At 57.9% G+C, this 13,443-nt stretch overlaps 2 protein-coding genes across 4 annotated transcripts in view; both read left to right on the top strand.

The window, feature by feature from the left end:
* LOC102045925 (carboxyl-terminal PDZ ligand of neuronal nitric oxide synthase protein-like) overlaps positions 1–786 on the top strand; it is a 36,434-nt gene extending 35,648 nt beyond the window's left edge. For all 3 annotated transcript variants that reach the window (XM_055721147.1, XM_055721145.1, XM_055721146.1), the window contains one exon: positions 135–786. In XM_055721147.1, the coding sequence (XP_055577122.1) occupies positions 135–624 (490 nt within the window). In that variant the 3' untranslated portion in view covers positions 625–786. The remainder of the gene's footprint in view (positions 1–134) is intronic.
* A 34-nt stretch (positions 787–820) lies between these two features.
* On the top strand, positions 821–1,846 carry LOC129736874 (uncharacterized). Its single transcript, XM_055721148.1, has one exon. The coding sequence runs from the start codon at positions 821–823 to the stop codon at positions 1,844–1,846; it is 1,026 nt and encodes a 341-aa protein (XP_055577123.1).
* The last annotated feature ends 11,597 nt before the right edge of the window (positions 1,847–13,443 follow it).

The raw sequence follows: 13,443 nt of genomic DNA, 5'->3' as shown, positions 1-13,443 counted from the left end.
CCAGCATTTGTAGGCAGTGGGTTGCACTGACGGGACCTAGCAAAGCTCTTCTGGAAAGCCTGGGGCAGCCAGCCCATGCCCCCCTGCAGGTAAGTACTCACCCATCACCTCCTCATTTTGCTTTTGCTTCCTAGGCGGCAGCAGCCCATTCCCAAGCTCAACCCGCCACCACCCATCCTACGCAAAAGGTCAAGCAAGACCTCCCCGAGCCTGGAAGTGGAGGTAAAGCCTGAGAGCACTGCCCACATGAGCCTGCCCAGCCCCAGCATCTCCAGCCTCACCAGCATCGCTGCCAGCTCACTCACCCTCTTGGACACTGAGGCAAGGACTCCTGCGCGGAGCGCTGCCTCCAGCATGGAACCCATCCCTGCTGGGACCTGCCAGCGCGCTCTGGGCAAGGACAGGACTGGAGAGAGAGGGCAGATGTCCCCCCTGACCAGCATCCACGACCCCGCAGCCAGCGAGGCCCTGGCCAAGGACTTGGTGGCCTTGGCCAGCCCCACGGACAGCATGCTGCCCTTCTCCCCTGCGGATGACACCTGCTTGCACATCAGCTTCTCTGAAGATGAGCTGCTTGAACCAGAGCTGGACACTGCCACGGGGCCCAGCAGGGTCCCCTCTTAGAGGGACCACAGTAGGTGGCAAGCTGTCCCTGCAAGCCTGTCCTGCCTGGCAAGCAGTCCCAGCAGCTCTGTCCACACTGCTCCACTGGCCCGCGCTGGGGTTGGGGACCCCTGTGCCTGGGATGGGAGGCAGATCCCTTTGCTGTCCCCATCCCACGTAGCAGCACCTCTCACCGCATTCGGGGCTGCCACACAGGATGCGACCTGGCCAGCCCCTGCCCTCCATCTGCACCAGCTCACACTGCCTTCCTGCTGCCCTGTCCTCCCATCTGCTGCCTGTCCTGTCCCTGCTCACACAGCCAGGGGTGCCGCACAGGGTCCCTGCCTCTGGGCAGCTCTCTCCACTGCTGCCTGGCAGAGGCACAATTCGTGTTCATCACTACATCCCTTCTGCTGGCCTGGTGGCTGCAGGCAGCCCTGCACCAGCCCCAGCCTTCCCACAGCAGACGGGTGCCTTTCCCAGCCCCCGGCAGGGCATGTGCCATCCTGCCAGGCAGCTCAGGAGGGCAAGGAGCTGGCAGACAGCATTGCTGAAGAGCATGCTGCATGGGGGTGGCACTGGCTGGACTTGCTGTGAAGAGATTCCCACCCAGCCAACATTCCCCGTGGGATGCTCCACAGCAGAAATGTCCCTGGGAGCTGAGTGTCGGGAGCCCCTGGGCAGGGGCACAGCATGGCGCAGGGCTGCGACCACCCAGACACGAGGCTGCTGCGCTGTCACTAACCCCATTCAGCAGTTGCCGCCTGCAGCAGCAGTACAAGCAGGGCCATGTGGCACAGCCACACTTCTGCTCCCTGCCCAGCTCCGCGAGGTGGCTGCCACCAGCCAGGTCTCTCCAGGGCAGCCTGTGCCCACCAGCACCACGCTGCATCCAGGCCAGCCTGGCTTTTGGGGACAACAGCCCCAGCATCGCCTCCCCACGCAGCAAAGCCACCACTGCCTCCCTCCACAGGTGCCTTTTCCCATGCCCCAGCACCCACTGCCCGTGCAGGCTGGGACCACCCCCCAGAGACCACTAATGGGGTGCAGAGCTGGTCCTGGAAGCCCACAGCTGCTGCAGGTGAGCACCCAGAGGGAGGGTGCAACCCATGTCTTGGGGTCTGGGAGGGAGAGCCCTCCCGTACCTCTCTCCGAGCCGCTGGTGGCTGCAGGCAGGAGGCTGCTCCATCCAGCTGGTGTTAGGGTGTTACAGTGGGGTTTGGGTTTGGTTTTGGAAGCGTGAGTTTCCTGGGATGAGTTGGGATTTAAGAAAGAAGCCCAGCTCTGGGGGAAGGGCTGAGGTGAGGCCCTGGCGGGGCCACGTGTCCTCTTCAGCCTGGGCAGGTTTTGAGGAAAGAGCTGAGGAGATGCTTGTCCACCTCAGCTGTTTACAAGAAGGCATTGGGAAAGTGTTGGAGGGTCGAGTTGGGGAAGTGTGAAGCAGAAATGGAGACCCCGAGCGGCTGCGCTGCCTTTTCCTGGCACAGCGCTGCTCCCACGGGGGAGACGGGACGTGCACCCCAGAGCCAGCCAGGGCCATGCTGGAGCTGGCCAGGAGGAGCCAGGTAGGGGCTGGTGGCATCACCACCGGGCCCTGTGCCCAGGGCTTGTAAAGCTGCAGCTGGGCTGTCCCGTAGTGCGATAGCAACAGACCAGCCCGTCGGTAGGAATGAAGTACACTGCAGTTCGGTAACTGACTTTTAAAGAAAGAAAAATAATAATAATAAAGGTGTCTGATTTGCAAAGCCAGTGCTGTGGTCTCTGCCCCAATGGGGCTGCACAGGGAGCCCCACCCCATGGCGCTGCCCCCAGGTGCCCACCGCCCTCCCCCCACCCCGGGTATTCCCAGAGAGGAAAGATCCCAACTGGGATGAAGGCTGCCCCTGAGCTGCCAGCCCGCTCCCTCCCTGTCCTACAGCCCCAGTTCAGACACAAGCCCCAGCAGCACCCCTATGCCGTGCCTGTGACAGCAGGGGGTCCTGTGTCCCCACGCACAGACCGGTCCCTCGGTCAGGGATGGGCCCATTTCCAGTGCCTGTCCTCTGCCCCAAGAGCAGCAGCACCTGCACCAGCCGCATGGCACCAAATGCTGCGGCAGCCCCTGCCCGGATGGGCAGCCCCTGCACACAGCCCTGCTCCCCGCATACCCCTCGGCCCTTTCTTGGCCCCGTTTCTGCTCCTGAAAAGTCCTGGCCCTGACACGCAGGGTGGGAGTGCAAGGGGGGGAGGAGGCAGGTCGCAGAGCCCGATGCTGTGGGATGGGGCCAGCCGTGTGCCAGAACCCCTGGCTGCCTGCAGCCGGGGGGGACAAGAGACCCCTTCCCCTGTGCGGCATCCTGGCCCTGGCCCCTCCGAGGTGAGGAAAGGATCACTCCGTGCCATGGGGAACCACGATCCAGCCATGTGATCCAGCACCAGCACAGAGGCTCCAGGATGGACGGGATCCCCAGCTGAAGGGACACAGCCCAACCCTGGGTGATGGATGGACCCAGCACCCCGGACCTCTGCAGGGGTCTTGGGGACCAGTCTCCATCCCTCCACAGAGTGGCTGCAGCCTCCAGCACGACGGAGCTGGGAGCCCTTTCCCCAAGCCCATTGCAGACATCTGTCGGGGGGGGCTGCCCACACGGGGAGGGGGCACTTCGAGCCCAGTGTCTTATTATGCTTCCTTCATGGGAAGAAACTTTTTCCTTTGCTGTCTGGTAAGCTGCTAGCAATCATCAGGCAGGCAGGTGGTAAAGATTCATATCCATCAAACAATGCCATTTAGTTTGTAACCTGTGACTAAATCTGGTGTTAGCTTTAATTTCAGAGTCTGCTTTAGGGCTCGCTTGTTAATCTCTATGCAAAGCAGATGAAATGAATATGCAGCATTTTGGATGTAATTGTACGGCTTCAATTCAGCACTATAATTTTCCAAACAGGATCTTGCAATCAAGCTTCTATTCATTAGTGTATAAACAATTTAGTTTCTCAGCTCTCCAGTATGCCAATCATCTCAATGGAGTGAGCATCTCCAACAAAAAGAGGAGGAAAGTTTCCTTTGTGTAACAGAGGTAAAAGTTGCTCTGTACTTCAGACAATTCCCGCCCGGCAGATCCAGGCTGTTCCCACGGAGGTGGCTGGCTCCTCACAACACTGACCGGCTGCAAATGGCATCCCAGGGAGGCGATGCCCCGGTGACTTCCCAGCCAGTGTAGCCCCAGGTACCCCAGCAGTTCTGCATGTGGGACCCCAGCGGGCAAGCCCAGACCCACAGGATCTGGCCATCCAGAGAGGTGCGACCCTACAACACCTCCAGCAACGCTCAGAGCTCCCCAGGAGCAGCCCACGGCTCTGGGGAGGGGACGGCCACTGCAGCCAAGCCCCCTGCATGTCCCCATCTCCCCCACACCTCACACCCCACGCCAGCTCAGCCTTCCCGGCCGGCACCACAAGACAGGGCACCGGGGAGACCCCATGCCCAGGCTGAGGGCAGCTCCCCTCATGGAGGACAGGTCCAGCCTGGCGCGGGGCTGGGCAGGGGGCTGCCTTCAGTCTCAGGGCCTCAGCCCACTGACGGCTGGGTGCTTTCCTCGGCGGGGACCCAAGGCTGCCCCGCACACAGTCGCATCCCCATCCCTCTGCACCCATTGCCGCTCCTCGGAGGCGAGGAGGGACCAGCCGAGAGCCTTGACAAAGGGAAGCGCAGTCAGCGGAGCTGCTCAGCGCGGTCTCCGTTTCCAAATGAATATCGACAGCGCTAATTACAGGCCGCCATGCAGACAGCTTATTAGCTTGTCACAAAAAGACGGTATTGAACTCAAAGCCCATGGTATTCACAGAGCGCAGCAAGACGCTCCCCAGACAGCACAGCGAACCAGGCAGGCGAACAACCTCCAGCAAAACTAATTACTTCCTGATTGTCTACGGCCACCCACTGGGTATAATAGTATAGACTAAATTTGGCATATACATAACTAAGCACTCAGCACCAATTTGGCGTACAATAATCATCCTCTGTGTTGCATAATTAAAATCTGATCATTTGGAATAATTATTTCATATTCCCAGTATCGGGTGAGGATTGCATAATGTGGTGTGGCAGGAGTGCGAGCCCGGGAACAAAACTGTCCGCTTTTACAAGTGTGAGCTCCCCGGGAAGGCCCTTGCAGCTCTGGGCTTGGTGAGGGACCTGCTCAGCTCCAGCTGCCTCCGACGGGCACAGATAACCTCATGGGCAAGGTGCTGTGATGCCCCAAGGCTGCTGGTCGGTGCTGGCTGCAGAGGAGCTGGAGGCACCTTAACTCTGTCCCTCTGTGGCAAAGAGCCAGTGCCGGGCACGGCCCTGCAAGCCCTCCCTGGCAAGGAAGGGCTATACCCACTCAGGACAGGCTGTCCCCATGTCCCCAAGCAAACACTCTCTGTATTGACCTTTCCAGGCAGGCTGCTGTCCCGCTACCCGCCCGGCCGGGATGCTCACCACCCGACCCCATTGTGCTTGCGCGTCTGCTAAAGGCATTTGGAAAGACACGGCAATAAAAAATAAAAATCAAGTGGAACGTGTGTGTCTAATCCATTAACTTCCTCTGGCAGCTCCCCGGGGACCCAGCGAGGAGGAGAAAGAATACGTGGATATTGCACGCGCCCTGGCACCTTGTCCCTGGGCCAGCCCCGCTGCTGGCTGCTGCCACGGGCTCATAAATCACGGCGGGCGACAGCGTTTCACAGCTCGCTTCCCAGCCAGGATATGGCCATTCCTGCTGATTACACAGCCAGCGCGCGGGGGAAGCTGCATCTCCCACTTCCAGGAAGGGAGGCTCCGCAAGGAAAGCACATTGATAAAAAGAAGAACGAAATCAGCTTTGTTCACGTTGCGAATCTCCCATTGTTCCTGCTGCGGCCATCAGCCCTTGCTGGAGAAAGTATTTCCTCAGCGATAAATCTCCTGGGCTCCTCGCAGCCCTCACCTTGGCACCAGACCCTCCTCGGGTTGTTTTGAAAGAAAAAGCAGCTTTTGCCACAGCCCCGCCACTGGGCAATCCACGGTGTGACTTGGGGACAAGGGACACCCCTGCAGTAGGGGAAGGGGGGCTGGTGCCAACCCTGGGTGTCCCTTCCCCGTGTCCCCGGCCAGAGTCACACCAGGGGACCCACACTGCTGCTCCCATCCTGCAGAGCCCTCCCCGCCAGCACGGCGCAATCCGGCACAGGGAGAGCCTGACGGGGCCAGCTAATCCCAGCGCCGAAACACAGAGCTGGAGGTGGCCAAGCACTTGAAATACGGGAGTCAGGCTGACAATCGTACAAGAAAAATAGATCAAGTTTCCAAGAAAATAGAGGCAAGCTGATCTGATTTTCATCAGCATCTTCAGCTGCCTTTCGGGAAGCCCCAGTCTGCTCCTCATTCCTGCTCTCTGCTTTACAAACCACTTAATTCCTTGTTGCTTTGGAAACCCTCACAAAGACCCTCTGCATCCCCCAAAATAACAAGCAACAGATGCTGCTTTGACCTCAGCAACTTCCTGGAAACATACATTTGTCAAAATACAAATAAAAAGATTAATGTGAGGAAGGCTCTTAAACTATAAGGAAACAGAGAGAGAGAGAGCCTGGCTGTGCCTGGCCGCCACGGGCAACGGGCCCTCGGAGAGCGAAGAAACACGGGGCTGGCAGGGCCGGGGGTCCCTGTGCACCCTCAAGGGGCTGCAGCCATTGCAGGCTGAGCTGGCACCGTGGGTCCCTGCCACGCCGCACCTGGAGGGGCTTTGGTACAGCAGCGGCAATCCAGGGTCTTCCTTCAAGTCAGGTTTGCAAAAGAGTTGGAGAATAAATATGCAAACAAATGCTTTTGGCGTGAGCCCTCTCCCTGAGCAGTCCCCATGACCAGGAGGGCCCTGGCCTGGCAGCACCACCCGCAGCGCAAGTGACGCTGGCTGTGGGCTCAGTTCTCATCCCTCCCACGTTCCGACTTACAGGAGTAACTGGTCTCTCTTACGGAGCTCTGAACCCTCTGCTCGTCCTGCAGGGAGAGGGAGACACGCAAACAGCAGGTAACCAGGAGCTGTTTGGTTATGAGCACAAGAGCACCAGGGGGTTTCAACCTCACGCTCTGGCTGCGGCCTCCCGGCGTGCCCCAGGGGCCAGGGCTAGCGCATGCAGACGAGCACTGGCCAGCAGCACGCAGGATGCCCACCAACAGACAGGGGCTCCTGCCAGGGCCCGTGACAGCCATGCTGGTGAGTGCTACAGCCCAACGCATGGCACAATGCGCACACACACCCACCCACCCCTACTGCAGCACTCACCAGAGCCCCAGGCAGGCAGGGAAGCTCTGCAGGCTCCACACAGGGGAAGCCCCTTTTTCCTCACAGCTTTATTGGATCAGCCCCAAACGAGCTGCTGGGAAGGGCCTGGTGTGTGGTGGGCTGGGTGGTCCTGGGGGTTTGGTGCACCTGGAGCAGGAGCATCATGAGCACGTTGGGCATTCCCATCCCCCTGCCCATCCCCATGCCCTGGTTGCACCCAGCTTTCTGCTGCCACAGGACAAGACTTGACCTTGGGACCTGAGGAACATCCCTCCCATGAGGGTGTTTTCACCCTGGGGACGCTGTGACCAGGCTGGGGTGCACCTGTCTTGGTGAGAGGCTGCAGCACCCCAGGTTGATGGTGTCGTGCAGCAGCTGGTGGGTGCAGGATGGTGAGCAGTGGGATGGTGTGCTGGGGGGCACTCCTGTTGCCCGTGTTGGGGACACGGCAGTGGCACAGGGCACAGCCCAGCCCGGCTGCTCCTGCACCAGCGCTGCGGGGTGTGCGGGGTGCTGCTGCGCCAGGAATGCAAATCCTGACCCGGGCTGGGCCGGGGGCTCTGCCTTCCCCAGCACCAGCCGGGATTCCTGCGGTAGCTATAGCAACAGCCATATACATTTACATATTCTTCCCGTTAATCACAGGGACATCCAGAACAACTGTCTTCACCTGGGGTTGTTTCCATCCCGCTGAAGGAGGGCTGCAGTGTTCCCCACCTCATAGGCACAGCCACAGCAAACACTCCGCGTTGCCCCTTCCCCAGAGCCTGCCGAGCCCCTGCCTGCACAAGGTGCCTTGGGCAGCTCCCTGCATCCGGAGTCCTCAGTCACTGCGGCCACTTTCCTGCAAACCCCATGGCTGGTACAGGGCTGTCCCCAAACCCCACCAGGGTCAGCTGGTGGTGGGAGCAGCAGGAAACCCCTGGTGCAGCTGCGCCGGTTTGGCCCTGGGGTCCTGCTCCCCTCCGTGCCCACCAGCATCTTCAGGCAGCGATGTGGCAGATCAGCCAGACCCAGCACTGCCCTGGTACCAGCTCCCGCATGAAACCCCATCAAGAGGAAAATAATCAAACCCTTGGCTGCTCGGGATGTATTCGTCTGACCTCTGTCCTTGGTAAAGGCCCCAGAGCAGCTGGATGGGTTGGAGATGTCCACACTTCTTCACATCAACCCCACCTCAGGGATTTCGGTTCCCAAATTCCTCCATCGCAGCTGTCTGCCCATCGGTGCTTTGGGACCAAACACAACCCTCTAGCATGGAGGATGCAAAGATGCTCACCTCCGCGTGCAGCAACCAGAGCAGGCAGCAAAAGCTGGGCAGGGAGAGCATGAACCCCGTGCGAAGGAGGCAAAGCACAGCGGTGCCCGGGGAGCACATGCCGTGCGGGCACTGCGTTTCCCAGGGCCGGCGCAGCTGTGGGGCAGCCGCTCCCAGCGTGGGGACACCCTGAGCCCTGCGGCTCGTGGGGGGTGGTGGTGGTGGTGGTGGTGCTCGGCTGCTTCATAGAATAGTTTGTGTTGGAAGGGCTTTTCGAGGTCACCTAGTCCAACCTCCCCTGCAGTGAGCAGGGACATCTCCAACTATCCTCAAGAATAACATCCAGGCAGTGATTAAGTGCTGGTGGGACTCAGAGGGTGCGGGCATGCCTCCCAAGCTGCAGCAGAGCTCAGCAGCCCTGTCTGCTACCCACAGGGAGCAGCTGGGAGCCAACTGCCTTTCTTGAAACAGAGATTCTTCTGTGTTATGTCCTGTGGCCTCTCCTCTGCGTGTTTTGCAGGGGGGTGGGCTGCCTTTCCAGGAAGGGAGAAGCTGCCCTGAGTGCACGCACCAGCCAGGGCAGGGTCCTGGAGCCCATGTGGGTGGCAGAGGGGAAAGAGCCCAAAAAATTACTTTTCATCATGTTAGTGAGAGCCAAGAAATTGCCGGTGAGCTTGTTGGTGCCTGCAGGTGCGTGTGGGTGCTGCCAGCTCCCGACACCACTGCCAGGGGACTCCTGTGCCAAGGGATAATGAGAGCCGTGCCGGAGCGCGGGTGCAGCCAGCCTCGCTGGCTTCAATAGCGGCATCATGTGCCGAGGATGCTGGCTGAGCCCTGGCTGCCTTCTGCCTTCCACGCTGCTCACCCAGAAGGTTTTGCGTTGCAGGTTACAGCTGGCAGCACCTCTGCGCTGCCAGGAGCCGAGAGGTTTAGTCCTGTGCCAGGAAAGGGACCTCATGTGCTGAGTTACAGGGAGGAGAAAAGCCACAAGAGGGGATCATTGCAACCAACTGCTCCCTTGCACGGAGCACGGCACAGCCGCAAGCACAGAGCGAAGCCAGCTCTGGCAGCAAGGTGTGAGGAGTCAAGCCCTGTGCAGGGACACTGTCCCCTTTGCTGCTGCCTGCCTGCCTCCCTCCCCAGCTCATGGGTGCTCGAGGGGCACCGCAGCACCAGGGGGGCACCACGGCGTGCTGTGGGCATGGCGTCACCTGCAGCACGGCCTCAGTTCCCAAAAGAACGGGCGGACACTACAGCTCCCCGTGCAAGTAGGCAGGTGCCACTTGCTGTCTGCACCGTCCCACAGGGCCACAAGCCACCGTGCTTGCACCAAGGGCACCCCAGGGCTTTCCACACTCTGCTCAGCACCATTGGGTGCGGCAGGGGTGCTGAAGCCAGGGCAGCCCTGCCCGCAGCATCACACCCCCAGGCGCTGCTGTGCCACGGCAAGAGCCCATGTCACCACCGGGCACCCCGAAGGGACACGTGGTGGCTGCTGCCCTGGCCCCGAGCTAGCAGTAGGCACCCTCACAGCCCCATGCGTGCAGGGTCTGCCGGGGGCTCAGAGCAGCCCTGCCCTGGCCCCGTGCCGCCAGGATTTAAGACCCACCAGTTTCCTCTGCCCTTTCCACTGAACCAACCCGCAGAAAGTTTTATAAACTTGAGGAAATGCGAGTCAAAGCAGAAGGAGCCCAAAGCTGAGCCAAAGCGTGACCTCAGCAACCTCCCCTCTTTGTCCAGCCAGGGACCTCGTTATTATCTGTCAGCATGTGCTGAGCCTCCTCCTGCGGGGGATGCACCAGGCCCTTCCGGAGGCACCGCAGCCCGCACTCCTCTGGTGACCGTGTTATCTCTGCCATTTCCAGCTCCGCTTCCCTCCACCGGCGGCGGGGGTGATGCCCTCCCCAGGCTGGCAGCCCTGGGGAAGCAGCGCCCCAGCCCACGCCTGCGTGGACCCCTCAAGGAGCAGATTCATCCCACCCGTCTGTGGGGTTTGGGTTGCCAAACGTGGGAGCCACGTCCTCCATGGGGCAATGAGACAGAGCTCTTCCCATGCTCCGTGGGGCTGTAGCAGGGATGAGGGTTTGATGGTGCAGCTCAAGCACTGCTGCAGGTCACAGCTGAGCATAAGGCTCAGCTCTGCCAACTAACACCATCCCATGGATACTACTCCCATCCCATCCCATCCCATCCCATCCCGTCCCTGCTCCAGGCCTGATGGAAGGGAAGCAGAGCCTGACAGAACAGGGGCCACGAGAAGATGGGCATAGTTTGCTGTCTGAAGCATTAACCTGCCTGTCTGACACAAGGGCAGTGACAGGCAGGGAGGGTTTGGTGCAAAGGAAGGAAGTGGAAGAATTAAATCCGCAGAACTTCCCTGCTTTTGTTCTCTCTCCCGCCCCCACTCTTCTCCTTGGCCGCTCACTCTTCTCGCTGGATATGTATGGCTTGATACTACCCAAGCAAGCTGGAAATGGGGTATATCAGCTGAAAGCAATTTACTTTGAAATCCAGCTGCCAGATTTTCCTTCATTTGTTTACTTTTAAATGCTTTTTTAAAAGCCAAAGTACACAAGGCAGCCAAATTGCTGACATGTGTGCTGGGCCGGTACCCCGCAAATGCCGCATTCTTTCATGTCCTCCTGGGCTCAAATCCACTCATGTTTATTTAAAATACGTAGAACACTTCAGCACTATTAAGAACCATGTTTTATTGTAAATGGAAAAAGATTTCCTCACAGGCCAGGGGGAGAGGAAAAGAATCACTTCAATTCAGTTTTGTTCCGACAGCACTTTCCCTGCCACACCAGGGCCCAGCCACCCACATCCCGCCAACGAGCTCGGCCCGGGGCCAGCACCCAGTAGCTCTGGTTGCTCCTCGGGAGCTGCTCTTACTCTGGAAATGTTGGAGACAGGTGGACACGGGGCTCCAGCAGCACTTGCAGCGCTTGGCCTTTCTCCCCCATAGATCCATGGGGCAGTTGGCCTGCGATGGCTGAAAGAAACCCCAGGAGGGGGTTTGAAGTCACCGAGGTTCTCCACGGCTTCAGAGTCTCGGGGGTGTCAAGCTGCCACCTCCTCCCACCAGCTTTCAACTTAGCTCAGATGCTCCCCTTGCATCACTTCCCCATGGCTATACATCTACCCCTCACAGCTTCTATTTGGTACACAGCATTTCACAGCTACAAACCGTGGATGCTAAAGCTATAGGTGTGATACCAACCTGTGTGACCCCAGCTACAGCTCCAGGGCAGCCCTTGCAAATTAACAAGACGGGAGATGGGATGGCAGTGCACGGGAGGCAGCTACAGGTCAGCAGGAACACTGAGATGTAACAGACTTGTATGCAGCAGAGAATGAGACACTTCAGACTCACTACAGACGACATGCAACGACACATCCTCTCAAAAACAGGATAAAGATGCTGGAATGGATGGCAAATAAATACCAGCTAAAGGACAATAACAGCTAAACAGGACTACATATGGAAGTAGATATTCAAATTCAGACTTTTTAAGTGCATTGTTAATATGGGTATTTTGGGAGAGAACAAGGGTGGAAGGGGCATTTCCAGCTGATGCTGCCTTTCGTCAGACTACCCCTCTGCGGCTGACACAAGCTGAACTCCACAGGGTAACATAAGGATGCGCATCAGAAAGTGAAAATGTCAACAAACAGCAAATAAATCCTGCAAGCTATTGTCGCTGCTCAAGCTGAAAGAAACACAGAAAGGCAACATACAGAGAAAGGAACAAGGAAGTGACTTATATTTTTAATCAAATTATCTGCTACCAGCAACACAGAGATGGACAGTGGCTTTGTGCAAATGTGTTACCGTGCCTTTGACCAACCTCCTTCCTAAAGGAATGGCCACTGATATAGCCAGAATTGCTGGGGGTTTTCCTAGCAAAAAGTACAAGAAAGCAGAAACCTCCACTTATTAACTGTTAATCATTTGGAGTGCAGCATCCTCATAGTTTTATTGTAATTAGACAGACTAGTAAATCTTCAAAAGGATTCCTCCAGTGGAGTCCCATACTCGGATTATGTCATGCCCTGAACACAACATCTCACAACTGGTTTCACTCATGAAGAAACAAAGGCTCCAAGCAAGTGATGATGGGGAGCAGAGCGGGGTTTGCAAGCACAAGCACTGTGTACTGCTGCTACATGTGTTTTGGGGCCTTTCACTCCTATACGCACCTCCCTTGCTCCTTGCATACGTTTCAATATGTTGCACTGCCACCGCTGCAAAGAACGGCTCAGGGCTGAAAGCAGGGTGTTGCCCTCACGATCTCTGAAAGTTGCAGGAGACCCCTGTGGTGGTCAGAATTGGGAATCACAGGATCACAGAATCATTTAGGTTAGAAAAGACCTTTAAGATCATCAAGTCCAACTGTTAACCCAGCACTGCCAAGCCCACCACTAAACCATGTCCCCAGGCGCTGCATCTATGCGGTTTTTAAACACCTCCAGGGATGGTGACTGCACCACCTCCCTGGGCAGCCTGTGCCAATGCTTGACAGCTCTTTCAGTGAAGAAATTTTTCCTAATACCCAAACTAAACCTCCCCTTTCAAGACTGCTCAGAAACACTTGTCATCTTCCATCCTTCAGACAGTAAGATCTCCAACTGCCCTCCCGATGACAGGGCTGCCTGCCTGCCGGCGTGCTTACGGAAGGCAGAACAGGCAGAGCCTGTAGAGGAAAGTGCTGGTGGGACTCCTCTGCCCACTGCACCCCCTCGCCATGCGTGGCTCCCACTGCTTGCTCTGGGGAAGGAGAACAGCGCTGGGCTGTGGCTCCCCTTGAGCGATGGGTCTGTGCCCACCACGGCCACGCAGAGCTTCCCCTAAGCCTCCTCCTAAGGCACTTCACAAGGACAAAGATGAATAAACAAGCAGGGAGTGCTCTGTTGGGTGGAACCACCCCACTGCACAGAGGAGCCAGGGCAGCGAGGGAAGTGACATGCCCCAAGGCCACACAATAAGATAGTGACAGGCAGGAAAGGGAAGCCAGGTTGCCTGTCCCCTAGTGCAGGGCTCTACCCTCTGGTCCCTGCTACTCCCGCGTACTGCTCCACTCTTTCCCCTCTGCAACGTGCTGGTGTAAAAGACAGAAAACAAACACATGAAAGCCTGTAAAAATAAAGAGCCAAATAACTGATAGTAAAGACTCCAGCAGCTGTAGGGAGCCAAAAGCTTCTTGGAGGGGGTTGGATGGAAGCTGAGTTTCCCTCCCTGCTTGTATTGTATTTCTTTCCTCTGCCAAAATGTGCTTCCTGAGCCTTGGGCAG

Source organism: Falco cherrug, chromosome 9 (genome assembly GCF_023634085.1).
Source record: "Falco cherrug isolate bFalChe1 chromosome 9, bFalChe1.pri, whole genome shotgun sequence".
Classification (NCBI taxonomy): domain Eukaryota; kingdom Metazoa; phylum Chordata; class Aves; order Falconiformes; family Falconidae; genus Falco; species Falco cherrug.
This window is presented reverse-complemented; position numbering and strand designations above follow the sequence as displayed.